This window comes from Syngnathus acus, chromosome 5 (assembly GCF_901709675.1).
Source record: "Syngnathus acus chromosome 5, fSynAcu1.2, whole genome shotgun sequence".
Taxonomy (NCBI): domain Eukaryota; kingdom Metazoa; phylum Chordata; class Actinopteri; order Syngnathiformes; family Syngnathidae; genus Syngnathus; species Syngnathus acus.
In genome coordinates, this window is record NC_051091.1 from 13,836,824 (window position 1) to 13,848,929 (window position 12,106).

The 12,106-nt window shown below is 48.1% G+C and overlaps 2 protein-coding genes across 4 annotated transcripts; both read left to right on the top strand.

Moving 5' to 3' along the window:
• Positions 1-777: 777 nt before the first annotated feature.
• Positions 778-3,791, top strand: isy1 (ISY1 splicing factor homolog). The gene is made up of 11 exons (XM_037252614.1): positions 778-932; positions 1,539-1,561; positions 1,984-2,035; positions 2,171-2,236; positions 2,327-2,369; positions 2,442-2,554; positions 2,663-2,780; positions 2,955-3,077; positions 3,157-3,278; positions 3,385-3,477; positions 3,567-3,791. Exons 1-11 carry the CDS (start codon positions 930-932, stop codon positions 3,672-3,674), a joined length of 864 nt encoding a protein of 287 aa, XP_037108509.1. The 5' UTR covers positions 778-929; the 3' UTR covers positions 3,675-3,791.
• A 142-nt stretch (positions 3,792-3,933) lies between these two features.
• zgc:77375 (uncharacterized protein LOC402927 homolog) lies at positions 3,934-11,867 on the top strand. Of its 3 annotated transcripts, none has more exons than XR_005098054.1 (9): positions 3,934-4,641; positions 4,982-5,209; positions 5,308-5,420; positions 5,504-5,597; positions 6,246-6,279; positions 6,358-6,529; positions 9,753-9,996; positions 10,318-10,474; positions 11,143-11,280. XR_005098054.1 is itself a non-coding variant. In XM_037252566.1 (9 exons), exons 1-9 carry the CDS (start codon positions 4,402-4,404, stop codon positions 11,296-11,298), a joined length of 1,371 nt encoding a protein of 456 aa, XP_037108461.1. In that variant the 5' UTR covers positions 3,950-4,401; the 3' UTR covers positions 11,299-11,867. The 3 variants fall into 3 exon arrangements, 2 of the variants coding, with proteins under 2 accessions (XP_037108461.1, XP_037108462.1); XM_037252566.1 differs by having other exon boundaries at positions 3,950-4,641; positions 9,820-9,996; positions 11,143-11,867; XM_037252567.1 differs by having other exon boundaries at positions 3,950-4,641; positions 4,985-5,209; positions 9,820-9,996; positions 11,143-11,867.
• The last annotated feature ends 239 nt before the right edge of the window (positions 11,868-12,106 follow it).

The following is a 12,106-nucleotide window of genomic DNA, read 5'->3' on the forward strand; positions in this document are numbered from 1 at the left end:
GGCTGCAACAAAACTTGCAGCAGTAGTAGAGTTTGGAGACGCAATCCACTTCTTGAAACTGTTCTTTCGTTCCTCAAATTGCACCTTTCCTCTCAGTTCCAACTGGGTGATCGGCAGCAAATTTAGCATGCTTTAGCTGAAAATGTCGCTCCAAATTGCTCTTCTTGTTATATTTGACAACTTCTCATTGCAAATCAAACATTCAAGCAATCCTTCAGCATTGGCAGTGAAAGCAAATAGTTGAGTCCATTCTTTCTTAAACCCTCTGTTCTCATCAGCAATCTTTCTCTTTTTGCCTTTTGAATACATGGCCCGTCACTCACACACACACCTGTTTGTTTACAACTCGCCTGTGCTGTGTCGCTTGCTATGACGCAATTTTTCGCCATTCTGAAATTCGGTATTTTTAATATATTTACAACTGCATACATTTTCTACAGCATAAGAATGTTTGTGTCATGATTATCATCTAAAAACCATATTTAAAAAAACAAAACAAAACAAAAAAAACATATTTTTCCATTTTCACGCATTTTTGCAAGAGCTCCAGGGAGCCGCTAGGGACCGGCGTGCTAAAGAGCCACACACACACACACACACGCACGCACGCACGCACACACACACACACACACACACACACACACACACACACACACACACACACACACACACACACACACACACACACACACACACACACACACACACACACACGTTTACTCATTCATGGTTTTGAGGCTTTCCATTTCGTTACCTCCCATAGAGGGCAGTCTTTTGTGCCCCAGGCTCTCGGCCCCTGAATACGGAAGTTGAGCGCTCGCCACTTCCTGTTTTAGTCGGCGTGTTTGTGGTGTTATTCTAAGGCTTTTGTCCCAGAAGACAATTACCGATTTAGCACATCGAGGTCGCCCGAACATTCGACAGCGGCTATGGTAAGAACCGCATCAACACTTACAACTTACACTTATAAACGTTTAAATGAAGCGAACTTGCTAGCATCGAGTGACTGTCCGAGTGGTGATTTTGAATTTCTAGCCTGATCGTAGCTGATTTGTTCATTAATTTGCATTGTGATGAGTCGAGCGTGGTCGTCCACTTTGTCCTAGGCTTTGCCACAACTCGGTCACACGGCCAATGTTAACTCATCGAATTTGTCGACGAGTTGTTCTTGTGCGGGTCACACCTGACCTGCATAATTGTCGTTTTATCTCTTTTGCACGATTAACTACGGAGACTCGGACATTACAAGGGACATAAATGCATGTCGCAAACGTCACAAAATGATGGACGCGTGGGTTGGCAAATGTAGTGCACCCATTTGTTCGAACCTGCTCAAATTTACTTTAGCGAGAGGAGTGGAGCTCTATTTGCATGCACAACCGTCCAAAGATTATGTTGGTGTCGATCATTTGTAGTCTTTGGCCACAATTGAGCGTTTGGTGTAAATTGGAGCAAATATGATCATTGTTGGTTATCTGTGACGGGGGAGTTGTAATGTTGTTTAATGACACATTTGAAATCTGTATGTCTCTACACAGGCTCGAAATGCTGAGAAGGCCATGTGAGTAGGCATGCACGCGCACGCACGCACACACACAAACAAATGATGTGTCCAGTTGTTGGAGCCGCTCGAGTTCTACGGCAACCAAGACCTTAGAACAAAATGTAAAAGTAAAGCGAGAGTCGGTGAGAAATGTGATCATGTCAATTGTGCAGTGTCAAGAAGTCTCGGGAAGGTTCAAGTGTGCGCTAATGCTCATCAACAATCGTTCTGCAAATACCGCAGTTTTTGTTTTTTTATTACCATGGTCGTCCGTCCGGGATGCTCTTTAGTTGGTCAAAGGCAGGTAGGTGGAGGTCGTCGGTGGTTATGCTGACGACCGCAGGCGTCAATGTGCCCTTTTTCAAAATGCGCTGCAACGTCGTCAAATGCTCAACCTGCTGCCGGTGTCATCGCGGCCTTGATATTTTCCTTTGTTTCAGGACGGCCTTGGCTCGCTTCCGACAAGCTCAGCTGGAGGGAGGAAAAGTCAAGGTTGGTTGCATCTCATACACTGGACCTCCACGCGCCTTTACCTGGCTTTACCCTTAAGGATAATTGTGTGTGTGTGTGTGTGTGTGTGTGTGTGTGTGTGTGTGTGTGTGTGTGTGTGTGTGTGTGTGCGCGCAGGAGCGTCGACCTTTCCTGGCGTCCGAGTGCAACGATCTTCCCAAAGCGGAGAAGTGGAGGAGACAGGTAGGTGCACCCGCTCGCCTTTTGGTGCACGACTGAACGCCGGCTCCACGGCATCCGCTTCTAACGTGTCTGTTTGCGAGCGTCTTTCAGATCATCAGTGAGGTTGCCAAAAAAGTGGCTCAGATTCAAAACGGTCAGTCCGAGCACCAGCGGGACCGGCCCAGCTGTCTGTCTGACATGTCTTTGTCTTTTTGTGCGTACACAGCGGGTCTGGGCGAGTTCAAGATTCGAGATCTGAACGACGAGATCAACAAGCTGCTAAGGGAAAAACGGCACTGGGAATATCGCATTCGAGAGCTGGGAGGCTCGGACTATAAGGTCGGCACCTATGCCGCATGTGCCCTTGAATGGCGCCCCTGTCCAGCGTACCTCACGGCCAGTGTCTGTCGGTCTGTCTCTCTCTGTGTCTGTCTGTGTGTGTTGCAGCGCTTTGGGCCCAGGATGCTGGATCACGAGGGCCGGGCAGTTCCTGGCAATCGTGGCTACAAATACTTTGGGGCAGCCAGAGATCTGCCCGGAGTACGAGAACTCTTTGAGAAAGAACGTAAGTACATGCCCTCGCACTTCCATGCTAGCCCGATGTGATGTACAGCTCACATGCTCAAATGCAAATGCTCATTTAGGTGTGTGTGTGTGTGTGTGTGTTTGCGCGCACATGCGTGTGTGTGTGTGTGTGCGCATGTGTTGGGTGTGGTGTGTGTGTCGCGTGTGCGGCCAGCTGCTCCCGAGCTACGCAAGACTCGCGGTGAGCTGATGAAGGACGTGGACGCTGAGTACTATGGCTACCGAGACGAAGACGACGGCGTCCTGGTTCCGATGGAAATCCTACACAAGAAGCGAGGTGGCTGTCACTTGGCAGTTTTTTTTCCAAACGCATGTATTCGGCCCCACTTAGAATGTGTGTACTTGTGTGCTTGTAGCCGTGGCCGAGGCGATACACAAGTGGAGGGTGGATTGCCAATGTCTCCCTTCAGGGGACAACAAAGTGCCGGAAGACAACGAGGACGACGAGCCCAGCATCTATTGCGTCAACAACCGCCAGGTCTCCACGCACGCAGCAGCTCAAACATAAACATGACGCCCCCTGCTGGTTATGTCAAGCATAACCAGGCGCGTGCCTGTTTGTTTTGTGGGCCTTTGTGCGCCAGCCAGAGGACGACGAGCACGACCAGGAGACTCTGGAGGAAGGCGAGGGGGCCGTGGCCTTCTTCGCACACGTCCCCGTTCCCTCGCAAAAAGAGGTAACGCACACGCACGTGCACGCATGCAACACGTAGCAAAACGCGCAAATGGTGCGTGCGCTCACCTTGATTGTATGCCTGTGCAACAGGTGGAGGAGGCTCTGGTTTGCCGGAAGAAGATGGAGCTGCTGCAGCGGTATGCCAGTGAAACTTTGCAGCAGCAAAGTCAGGAAGCCAGAACGTTGCTGGGACTGTGACATGCGCACCTCCCCCACACTCGCCTGTCTCATAGCGGTGGTCTTTATTTGCAGAACGTTCTCAATTTGAATGTTTTTTATTTTTCCCCACAATAAAATTTGTTCTTCAGAAAGCGATTGAGTGCAGACGAGCGTCCTGTCGCCACTTGCCGTGGAGTGAAAATTGCATCATCAGAGTGCCAGCAGTGGACCGCGGCGAGGTCATTTTTGGTCATCCACGGTGAGCGCTGACGGTACGGCTGGACTTTGCCGCCTCATTGCGATTCCCCAAAGGCAAGATTAATCAAAATGGCAGCCATGGTCAGACGAGCGCGACGTCCAGAATGTATCGTCGAACTTTACCTCGCCTTTGCGGTCGGGCCTCAAGTAGACAGTTGAGCAGTCATCGAAGTCAAGTTGCTTTTTTTGCCCTTAATCACATAAACATCTCAAAGGGCTTCTCATGCCCACAGCTGACAAAAAATGGCAACGTTGGGGCTCTCCCGAGTAGCCGACGTGCTAACGGGATTTCCAACGGGAACCGACAACTGGGCTAGCATGCAGGTCGCTTGGTTGCGGCATGAGCAGCGGGGCATGTGACGGGTCGCGCATGTGACTGGTCACCCATGTGACGGGTTGCGCATGTGACAGGTCGCATGTGAGGCGGTGATCTAACCCAAGTCAGCAGCAGTCAATCAGACACAAGCAACCTTTTGTCAGCACTGGCAAATCGGGCCAAGGGCGGTGAATGGGCGTCACGTGCTATGCTGTGAAATCCCCATCTAGCATCTTAAGACATTATTTCCTCAGCACTCTGATTGACTGTTGTGCGGTAGCCCCGCCCCCAGGTGATGATGTCACACGGCAGCACTTCGTTAAGACGTTTGGCGGCTGCACGATGGGCGGCATTAACGTCTTTGTCGTCATGTGGTGCGCGCGCCTGCAGCACGCGCTCAGGACAGTGGCGCGCTGCACCGACGCTCTGCAGGTCAGTGCGCCTGCGTGATGGATGAAGGAGAAAATAGTCGAAAATGAATGGTGGGAATTTAAGCGATAATGGTGGACAGATCCAGGCGAGTCGCCGGCTCTTGCTGTTGTCTCGTTCCACCTCGTGCTCCTTTAATTTGCTGTAATCAGGAAGTTGTAGGATTTGAAAGGCTACCTGACGCGATGGGTCTGTTGTAACTTGATTGCGTTTCAGCTTTGAGAGTCGTATTTAGTGTAAATTGTTGCCTACCGATATGTCAGTCAGCCGGTGAGGGGAGATGAAAAGGGTTGAAAGACAAGAGTGGCACAGCCGGGTGTGTCGCCCTGTGTTGTGCCGGCAGCAGCAGCACCACCTGCCGCCGTCCCCTAGGTGTGAGGCTGGCATCCTGCTGGACGTGGATGGCGTGCTTGTGCGCGGCGGCTCAGTCCTCCCGGCGGCACGGCGAGCCTTCCGGAAGCTGCTCGACTGCAGCGGCGACTTCCTGCTACCCGTTGTGTTCGTCACCAACGCATCAAGTTGTCGGCCCGAACGCAAAGCGCAACAGCTGTCGTCACTGCTCGACGTGCAGGTGGGTGACGAGACGTCTGTATGCCCGTGCGTGCGTGCGTTGAACGGGTTCTGTTTTCTGTGTTGCGATCGGATCCCAGTTGTGACCTGTGTGCGCAGATTAGTCCCGACCAAGTGGTTTTGTCCTACAGTCCTCTGCAAACATTGACGAATTTCCACGACAAGTGCGTGCTGGTGTCCGGACAAGGACCGATCACGGACATCGCGCACTCGTATCCTTTCTTCGGCTTGACTGGCAGTCGAACCGGGCACCGCCCACCACTTTGTAGCCGAGCCCTTCACCTCCGCGAGTCAGTATGGGTTTCAAGAAGGTGGTGAGCATGGAGCAGCTCCGAGAACAGTACCCTCTGCTGGACATGGTCGACCACAGCAGGATGCCCAGAGCAGACGTACGTCCGCCACCGAAGTACACGCCTTAATGCATTCAATTCGTCAAACGTCACCATCGTGAGCAAAACCACAAACGAAAAAGTATGTGTCAAGTATAAAATGTAGATATAATGTACAGTACGTAAGTCAACACGAGTACAACATATATCAAGTAACCAAAACCCAAAACAACAGATAGCCTATAAAAGACGCAAGGTCGCTGACTTGTGTGCGGGGCTTCAGCGATGGATTTCGCCGTTTTGCGTGGGTCTTGCAGCCGGTTCTCAGAGAGCTCTTAAGCCGCTGCCACAAATATGGATTCTTACAGTCAACGTCAATGAAAATGTTTTCTTTCGCACCATAGCAAGCCAACAACGTGGCTGAGAAATATTGGTTGACTGAAGCATTCGCTGCAGTCAGGAAATCAAATGCCCATAGTATGTCAAAAGGAACGTTTCCAATAGTAAAACATTATTTGTGGACATTTCTGAGACTTTAACGGGATGCGCCATCGATGGCAGTGTGCGCAACGACTTCGGTCGTCGGTGGCAATCGATCGAGCTCTCCGTGAGGTAAAAGTCGACTGTGGCATGCCGTGAATCGTTTCTGGTTCCAACCCCATCGATGAATGCTGTCTGAAGTGACAAGTGGGTTCTTTTGTGTTGCAGTCCAACGTTGCTCACAAGTTCCCCCAAATTGAAGGTAAGAGCACTACACGTGCGCCTTATGTCTCGGATCCCTTCTAGCGCTTTATTGTTGATGCCTCTTGGTTTTCGACAGCCGTGCTGCTGTTTGGCGAGCCAGTGCGCTGGGAGACCAATCTTCAGCTGCTGGTGGACGTGCTGCTGACCAACGGACGTCCGTCGGCTGCTTACGATTGGTCGCCGGCCCAGCTGCCCGTGCTGGCCTGCAACATGGACCTGCTGTGGATGGCCGAGGCACCCTCGCCGCGGTAAGAAAAGAAAACAAAACAAAACAAAACAAATGCAACTGTTCCATTGACTTAGTATGAATCCACATGCGCAGAACTGGTTTAGACCTTCATGGGGCCCTAGGCAAAAATATGTCAAGCCCCCCTCCCCGAAGACTAGGGAGACAAAATTTGACTGACCCAAATTAAGTTTAATGTGAAAAAAATGAACAATTACCGTATTGGCCCGAATATAAGACCACCCTGATTATAAGACGACCTCCTCTTTTTCAAGACTCAAGTTTGAAAAGAGACTTTTTGAACACTAAATTAAATTTTTATACCGAAAAAAATTACAGTACATCTGAAACAAATGATTATAATATATTCGAGAGAAAAAGCATGTTATTTTGCCTCATTCAAATCATGCAAAAACTCTCCATCACATCTTAATATCTGAACATTTAAATATGTTAACTAAAGTGCAATTACATTTGTAAATGAATGACTTCTTGTTTTTGAAATGTAAATAAGCCAATCTACTGTGCTAAAACAACAACATTGCAATAACTGCATTAACCATCAATGTGAAGTCTAACTGTAGTCTCGAAACAAATCTGAAAAAGGAAAAACATTGCAATAAAATAATGCAAACTGCTACCGCTATTTTTATTTGTATTCTTCGTGACAGGGGTTCGCTTTGGCCTGTTAAGTTCAGCATTCGCTTTAAAGATATCTGGCGCCATCTAGCGTTGTGAATGGGTATAATGTCTAGGCCCCAAATGTAAGATGACCCTCACTTTTTCAGTCTTATTTGAATGCAAAAAACACCGTCTTATATTCGGGCCAATACGGTACTCGGTTTTTAATAATCAGTTGCTCCACCTCCTACTCAGTAACTGCATCTACATGAGTGTACAAATACAACTTTATTCAACAAAACATCGGGAGACAGATGGATTGCTCCTCATTGCAGCGTCCAGTCAGTCACTCTGACACACAGACACACACCCTTCCTCCCTCTCACACTCCCCCCCCCCCCCCCAGTGGCCAACCAGTCAGAGACTAAGAGCCACATTTTTTACTGTGTTACCGCAAAGAGCCACATCATAACCCCCCCCACACACCTCTGCTCAGCCAAATTTATTGACATTTTCATGTCACGCACCAACATGATAATGACAGAAATTGACTCCTACAGTACTAAGACCACAGGCCAGTCATTTTCAACAATGAACATTGTGTGCACTGTCACACACAAACTCTCAGTTCAACAAAGTCCACAAACAAAAACATAATTTACAATAGCGTTTTTTCACTTACTATGCATTTTGCTTAGTGCATTCCTTGCCTTGAACAATCGTCTTCAAATCAGGCTTGTATTTCGTTATTGCTACACGAAGCAATTCTTTTTGTAGGATGTCTGATACCATTTGTTTTAGTTTGTCGTTTTCAGGAGACAAGATTTCAACATCGTCACTGAGGCATTTTTTAACGAATGGCATTTTAGCCCGTGCAATGTTCCAAGCCAGTTGATGCGATGGAAGCGTGGCAGTCTGAGTGCTTCGTAATTTTTGGGAAAAACTGTACCTGTTTTTCTGCCTGACTTTTCAAAGTGTCCAACTTGCGCTTGCGAAATTCTGTCCCTTTTGGAAAGCTCTTATCGATATTAGGATGCAGTGAGCTGAAGTGGCGCTGAAGATTTGAAGCTTTGAAATGCGCTATTGATGTCTGACATGTCAGGCAGAATGGCTTGCCATTGCGTTCAACAAAAAAATATAAACTTTCCCACTCTGGTTTCGTTTAGCTGTGTATTTTCTCCCTGCCATTTTGAGAGTGAAATTGACACTATTTGTTTCCTCAAATGGGTTTGCCCCTCCTCCTTTGCGGGATTTCACCTCATGCGCATACGCGTTTGACGGAAATACCATATTAATAATAATAGTAATAATAATACATTTTATTTATAAGGTGCCTTTCAAGGCACTCAAGGTCGCCGTACAGACATAAAATAGCATAAAAAATGACCGGGGATATTGAACTCAAACGAAGCAACACGCACAAAAAAAACCCACAAACACAAACGTTGATATGAACGTAAAAGAGCCGCATGAAACCAGGCAAAGAGCCGCATACGGCTCGCGAGCTGCGGGTTGGCCACCCCTGGGCTAAACGAATAGGCTAGTCAGCTGATGGTTCTCAACTACTACAACTTTTGAAACAACAGCAAAACACTGACAACAAAACACCCTTTCCTCTCTCACACTCTCTCCCCCGTTGATTCAATTGAACAGACTTAAGTTGCACAGGCTAAATGAAATCGAAATGCTAGTCAGCTGGTGGTTCTCAACTAGTACATTTCAAAACAACAGTAAAACGTTAATAATAAACCCTAGTTTACCACGCATTTGCGTACTGACTGTATCGAAGACCTGGGCACATTTTAACTCGGCATTGTGCAAGATTTTCATTCCATACGAAATTAACCACAGAAGAAGGGGAATGGGTAGCCGAACCATAAAAAGGGAGGGGTTAAGTTGCCTTGCTTACCTGACTGCTGTTGTCTTTCCTCATTGTCATAAAGACGCCTCTTTCTTTTTTCATTCCCCGATTTAAAATGCAGCAACATCTTTGCGGCTACGAGTCCAGGACACGCTGCTGCAAGCCATGCAGCGCTACTAGTTTACAACACACATGACATAATCAGTAATGATGTCGTGCGAGGCCTAACGCTTACAGCAGGGGTGGCCAATTCCGGTCCTCGAGGGCCGGTGTCCTGCATGTTTTATAGGTCTCCCTGCTGCAACACACCTGATTCAAATGATCAGGATTGTTGTCCAGCTTCTGCAGACCTTGCTAATTATCTGACCATTTGAATCAGGTGTGTTGCAACAGGGTGACATAGGAAACATGCAGAACACCGGCCCTCGAGGACCGGAATTGCCCACCCCTGGCTTACAGCATAGTGCGCGTATTGGGCGCGCTGCTCCTGCACACGCGGTCACCGATGAGACCGAAAGTGTTGTGCACGATGGCATTGTTACAAGAGCCCCACAGAAACTCTTGAACGACTACAGTGGTGCCTGCCTTGAGTTATGAGTTGAAACTGCTCCGACAATCGACCTCAATCACGCTGTCCACAACGGCCGGTGCATTGTTTGACGTGTGAGGATGAATTCCCCAGACCTGTTTCTTTGAGGCTTAACCTCAGCAGGGCACAGCAGAGACCAGGGAGAAGCTGCTTTGCTCTCGCTTGTATGTCCAGAAGCTGTGCTGTTTGGCAAATGAGAGTCCCTGTGATGACAAGGGTGCGTGTGGCGTGCGTGTGGCAGTTTTGGCCACGGCATGTTCCTGCTGTGCTTGGAGTCGGCGTACAAGAAGTTGACGGGACGAGAGCTGAGCTACCGGGCGCTGCTGGGGAAGCCCAGCCTGCTTACCTACCGCTTCGCCGAGCACGCGCTCATGCGCCGAAACTGCCACCACAAGGTCCAAACCATCTACGCCGTCGGGTGAGCACTAGCGCAAACCTATGTCCAATTGAAGCATCCTTTGTTCATTCTGTAGCTTGAGCTCTGGAGAAATGCGGGTGCCTGTGGCGCTCGGAACATTGTCAACAGACAAGTAACTCATCGAAACGCTATTTCAGCTTTCCGTCGGCAGGTGTTCACTGATGACAGTGTTGTCAAATTGTTAGAATGAAGTCAGCGGAATGTTAATATTGTATGATCCTATTATGTTGCGCAGTTAGGACCTAGGTGCCAAAATCTGACTGGGTGGTAGTTGTACAAATGTTAAGTGACGTCCAGTGGATTTCTTCTGCTCTTTTACAGCGACAACCCCATGACGGATGTTTATGGTGCCAACCTGTACAATCGCTACCTGTCTGAGCAACATAGCGCTGCCGCTGAGACGGCAGCCCGGGAGCCCGGCGAGGAGGAGCCCGGCGAGGGGGAGCTGGCGTCTGCCGCGCGCTGTCGATCTGTCCTGGTAGGTGGTGACGACATGACCCGCTCGGAATCCAAGGATCCCGTCCCCCGAGCCCGCTCGACTATCCGTCGGCTACCGTTGCAGTGATGACCCCAAACAGTTGCTAATGTAATGCTGTCAGCCTCAACGAGACACACGGTGCTCAGGCCCCTCCGGCATTGGCACTCTCAACGACAGTTGTTTTGCCAGCCCCCCTTCCTGAGCAAGAGTTCAGCATCCACAATTGGATGTCAAGTGGCACGAGTGGAATCAGGTCCTTGTCGTAGCGATGTCCCCATTCTTGCTCCAAATGTAAACGTGCCAGTCATGGGAGCAATCTGAAAGTCGGGAACAATTTCAAGAGGAAACGGTGGCGACGGTGAAGCCTCTCCCTCATGCGTCCTGACGGCCATCTGAAGGCTTTTGTGTAAGGCCATACAACATTCACTTGGTTACTGTTGTCTTTTTACATTCCCGATGTCTCGTCTGCTTTAATTGTCAGCTTTCGATCAATCCATGTACCAAAGAGGAAACATTTCTAATTGTCCTTTTCGCGCTGAACTGAAAGAATCAGAAAAACAAACAACTCAGCTGCAGTGTGAACATGGCCCGCTTTGAAGTGCGTTTGGCGATCGTTTCCAAGCGGGAAAAAAACGTGCTTTGACGCCTTGCGTCTATGCTGTGAACAGGTGTGCACGGGCGTCTACAAGCCGGCGCCCGCCCGGGAGAACATCTTCTTGCACGGCCACCGGGACATGAGTGCCGAGGCCGGCTTGCTGGAGCCCACCTACGTGCTGGAAGACGTTGAGGCCGCCGTTGACCTCGTGCTCCGCAGGCACCTCTGACGCCGTCCGCAATCGCTTGACACACCATCACGCCAAAAAACAATCCCAGTCCCCGTGGACCAACGGCGCGGCGCAGGTTTGTTCTCTTCACGCCGGTAACAACTAAAAGTCTACACAGCATTGCTGCAGTCTGGATTGGAACTCACAACCTCACAACACAAATTGATGATTCAAAGTATTAAAAAACAAATTGACAACATAAGAAGAGGGTTGTGCAAACGGTAACAGAAAAAACCCTGCAAATGATTGACAAATATAATTGCCATGAAATTAGATTTTTGTTCATTTGGAGAATAAAACATTATAAAAAAGTTTAACAAAAACTAAAGGATCTGAAGAAGAAATTTATATTGGATGTCACTGTGTTTTTTTTTTTTCAGGTAAAACTTTCGATTTGAACCATATTTCCTTTTGGTGTGAGTCTATCACTATTGGTAAATGTTTTATCCCGTCTTTTTTTTTTAAAAAACAAAACATTGTTCATTAGAAGAATAAGTTAGAATGTTATAACAATTTTTTAATATGTATTAACACCAAGAATGCTATAAAAGAGTTGTCATTTATTGAAAGACTTGGTCTATGAATTATTTTTTTGCTCTTGCGGTTCTTCAGTTTTGATTGAAAGGCCCCATCATGTTTTGTTTAATTTGTGTCTGAGTGTATTGCTCAATATGTTCAAGTGGAATATTATGGAATGTTTTACCAATTTTTTTATGTCAATTTAACATACAAAACACCAAGAATGCTACGAAAGGCGTCATTTATTGAAACACTTGTTCTGTGAATTATTTTTTTGCTCTTGCAGTTT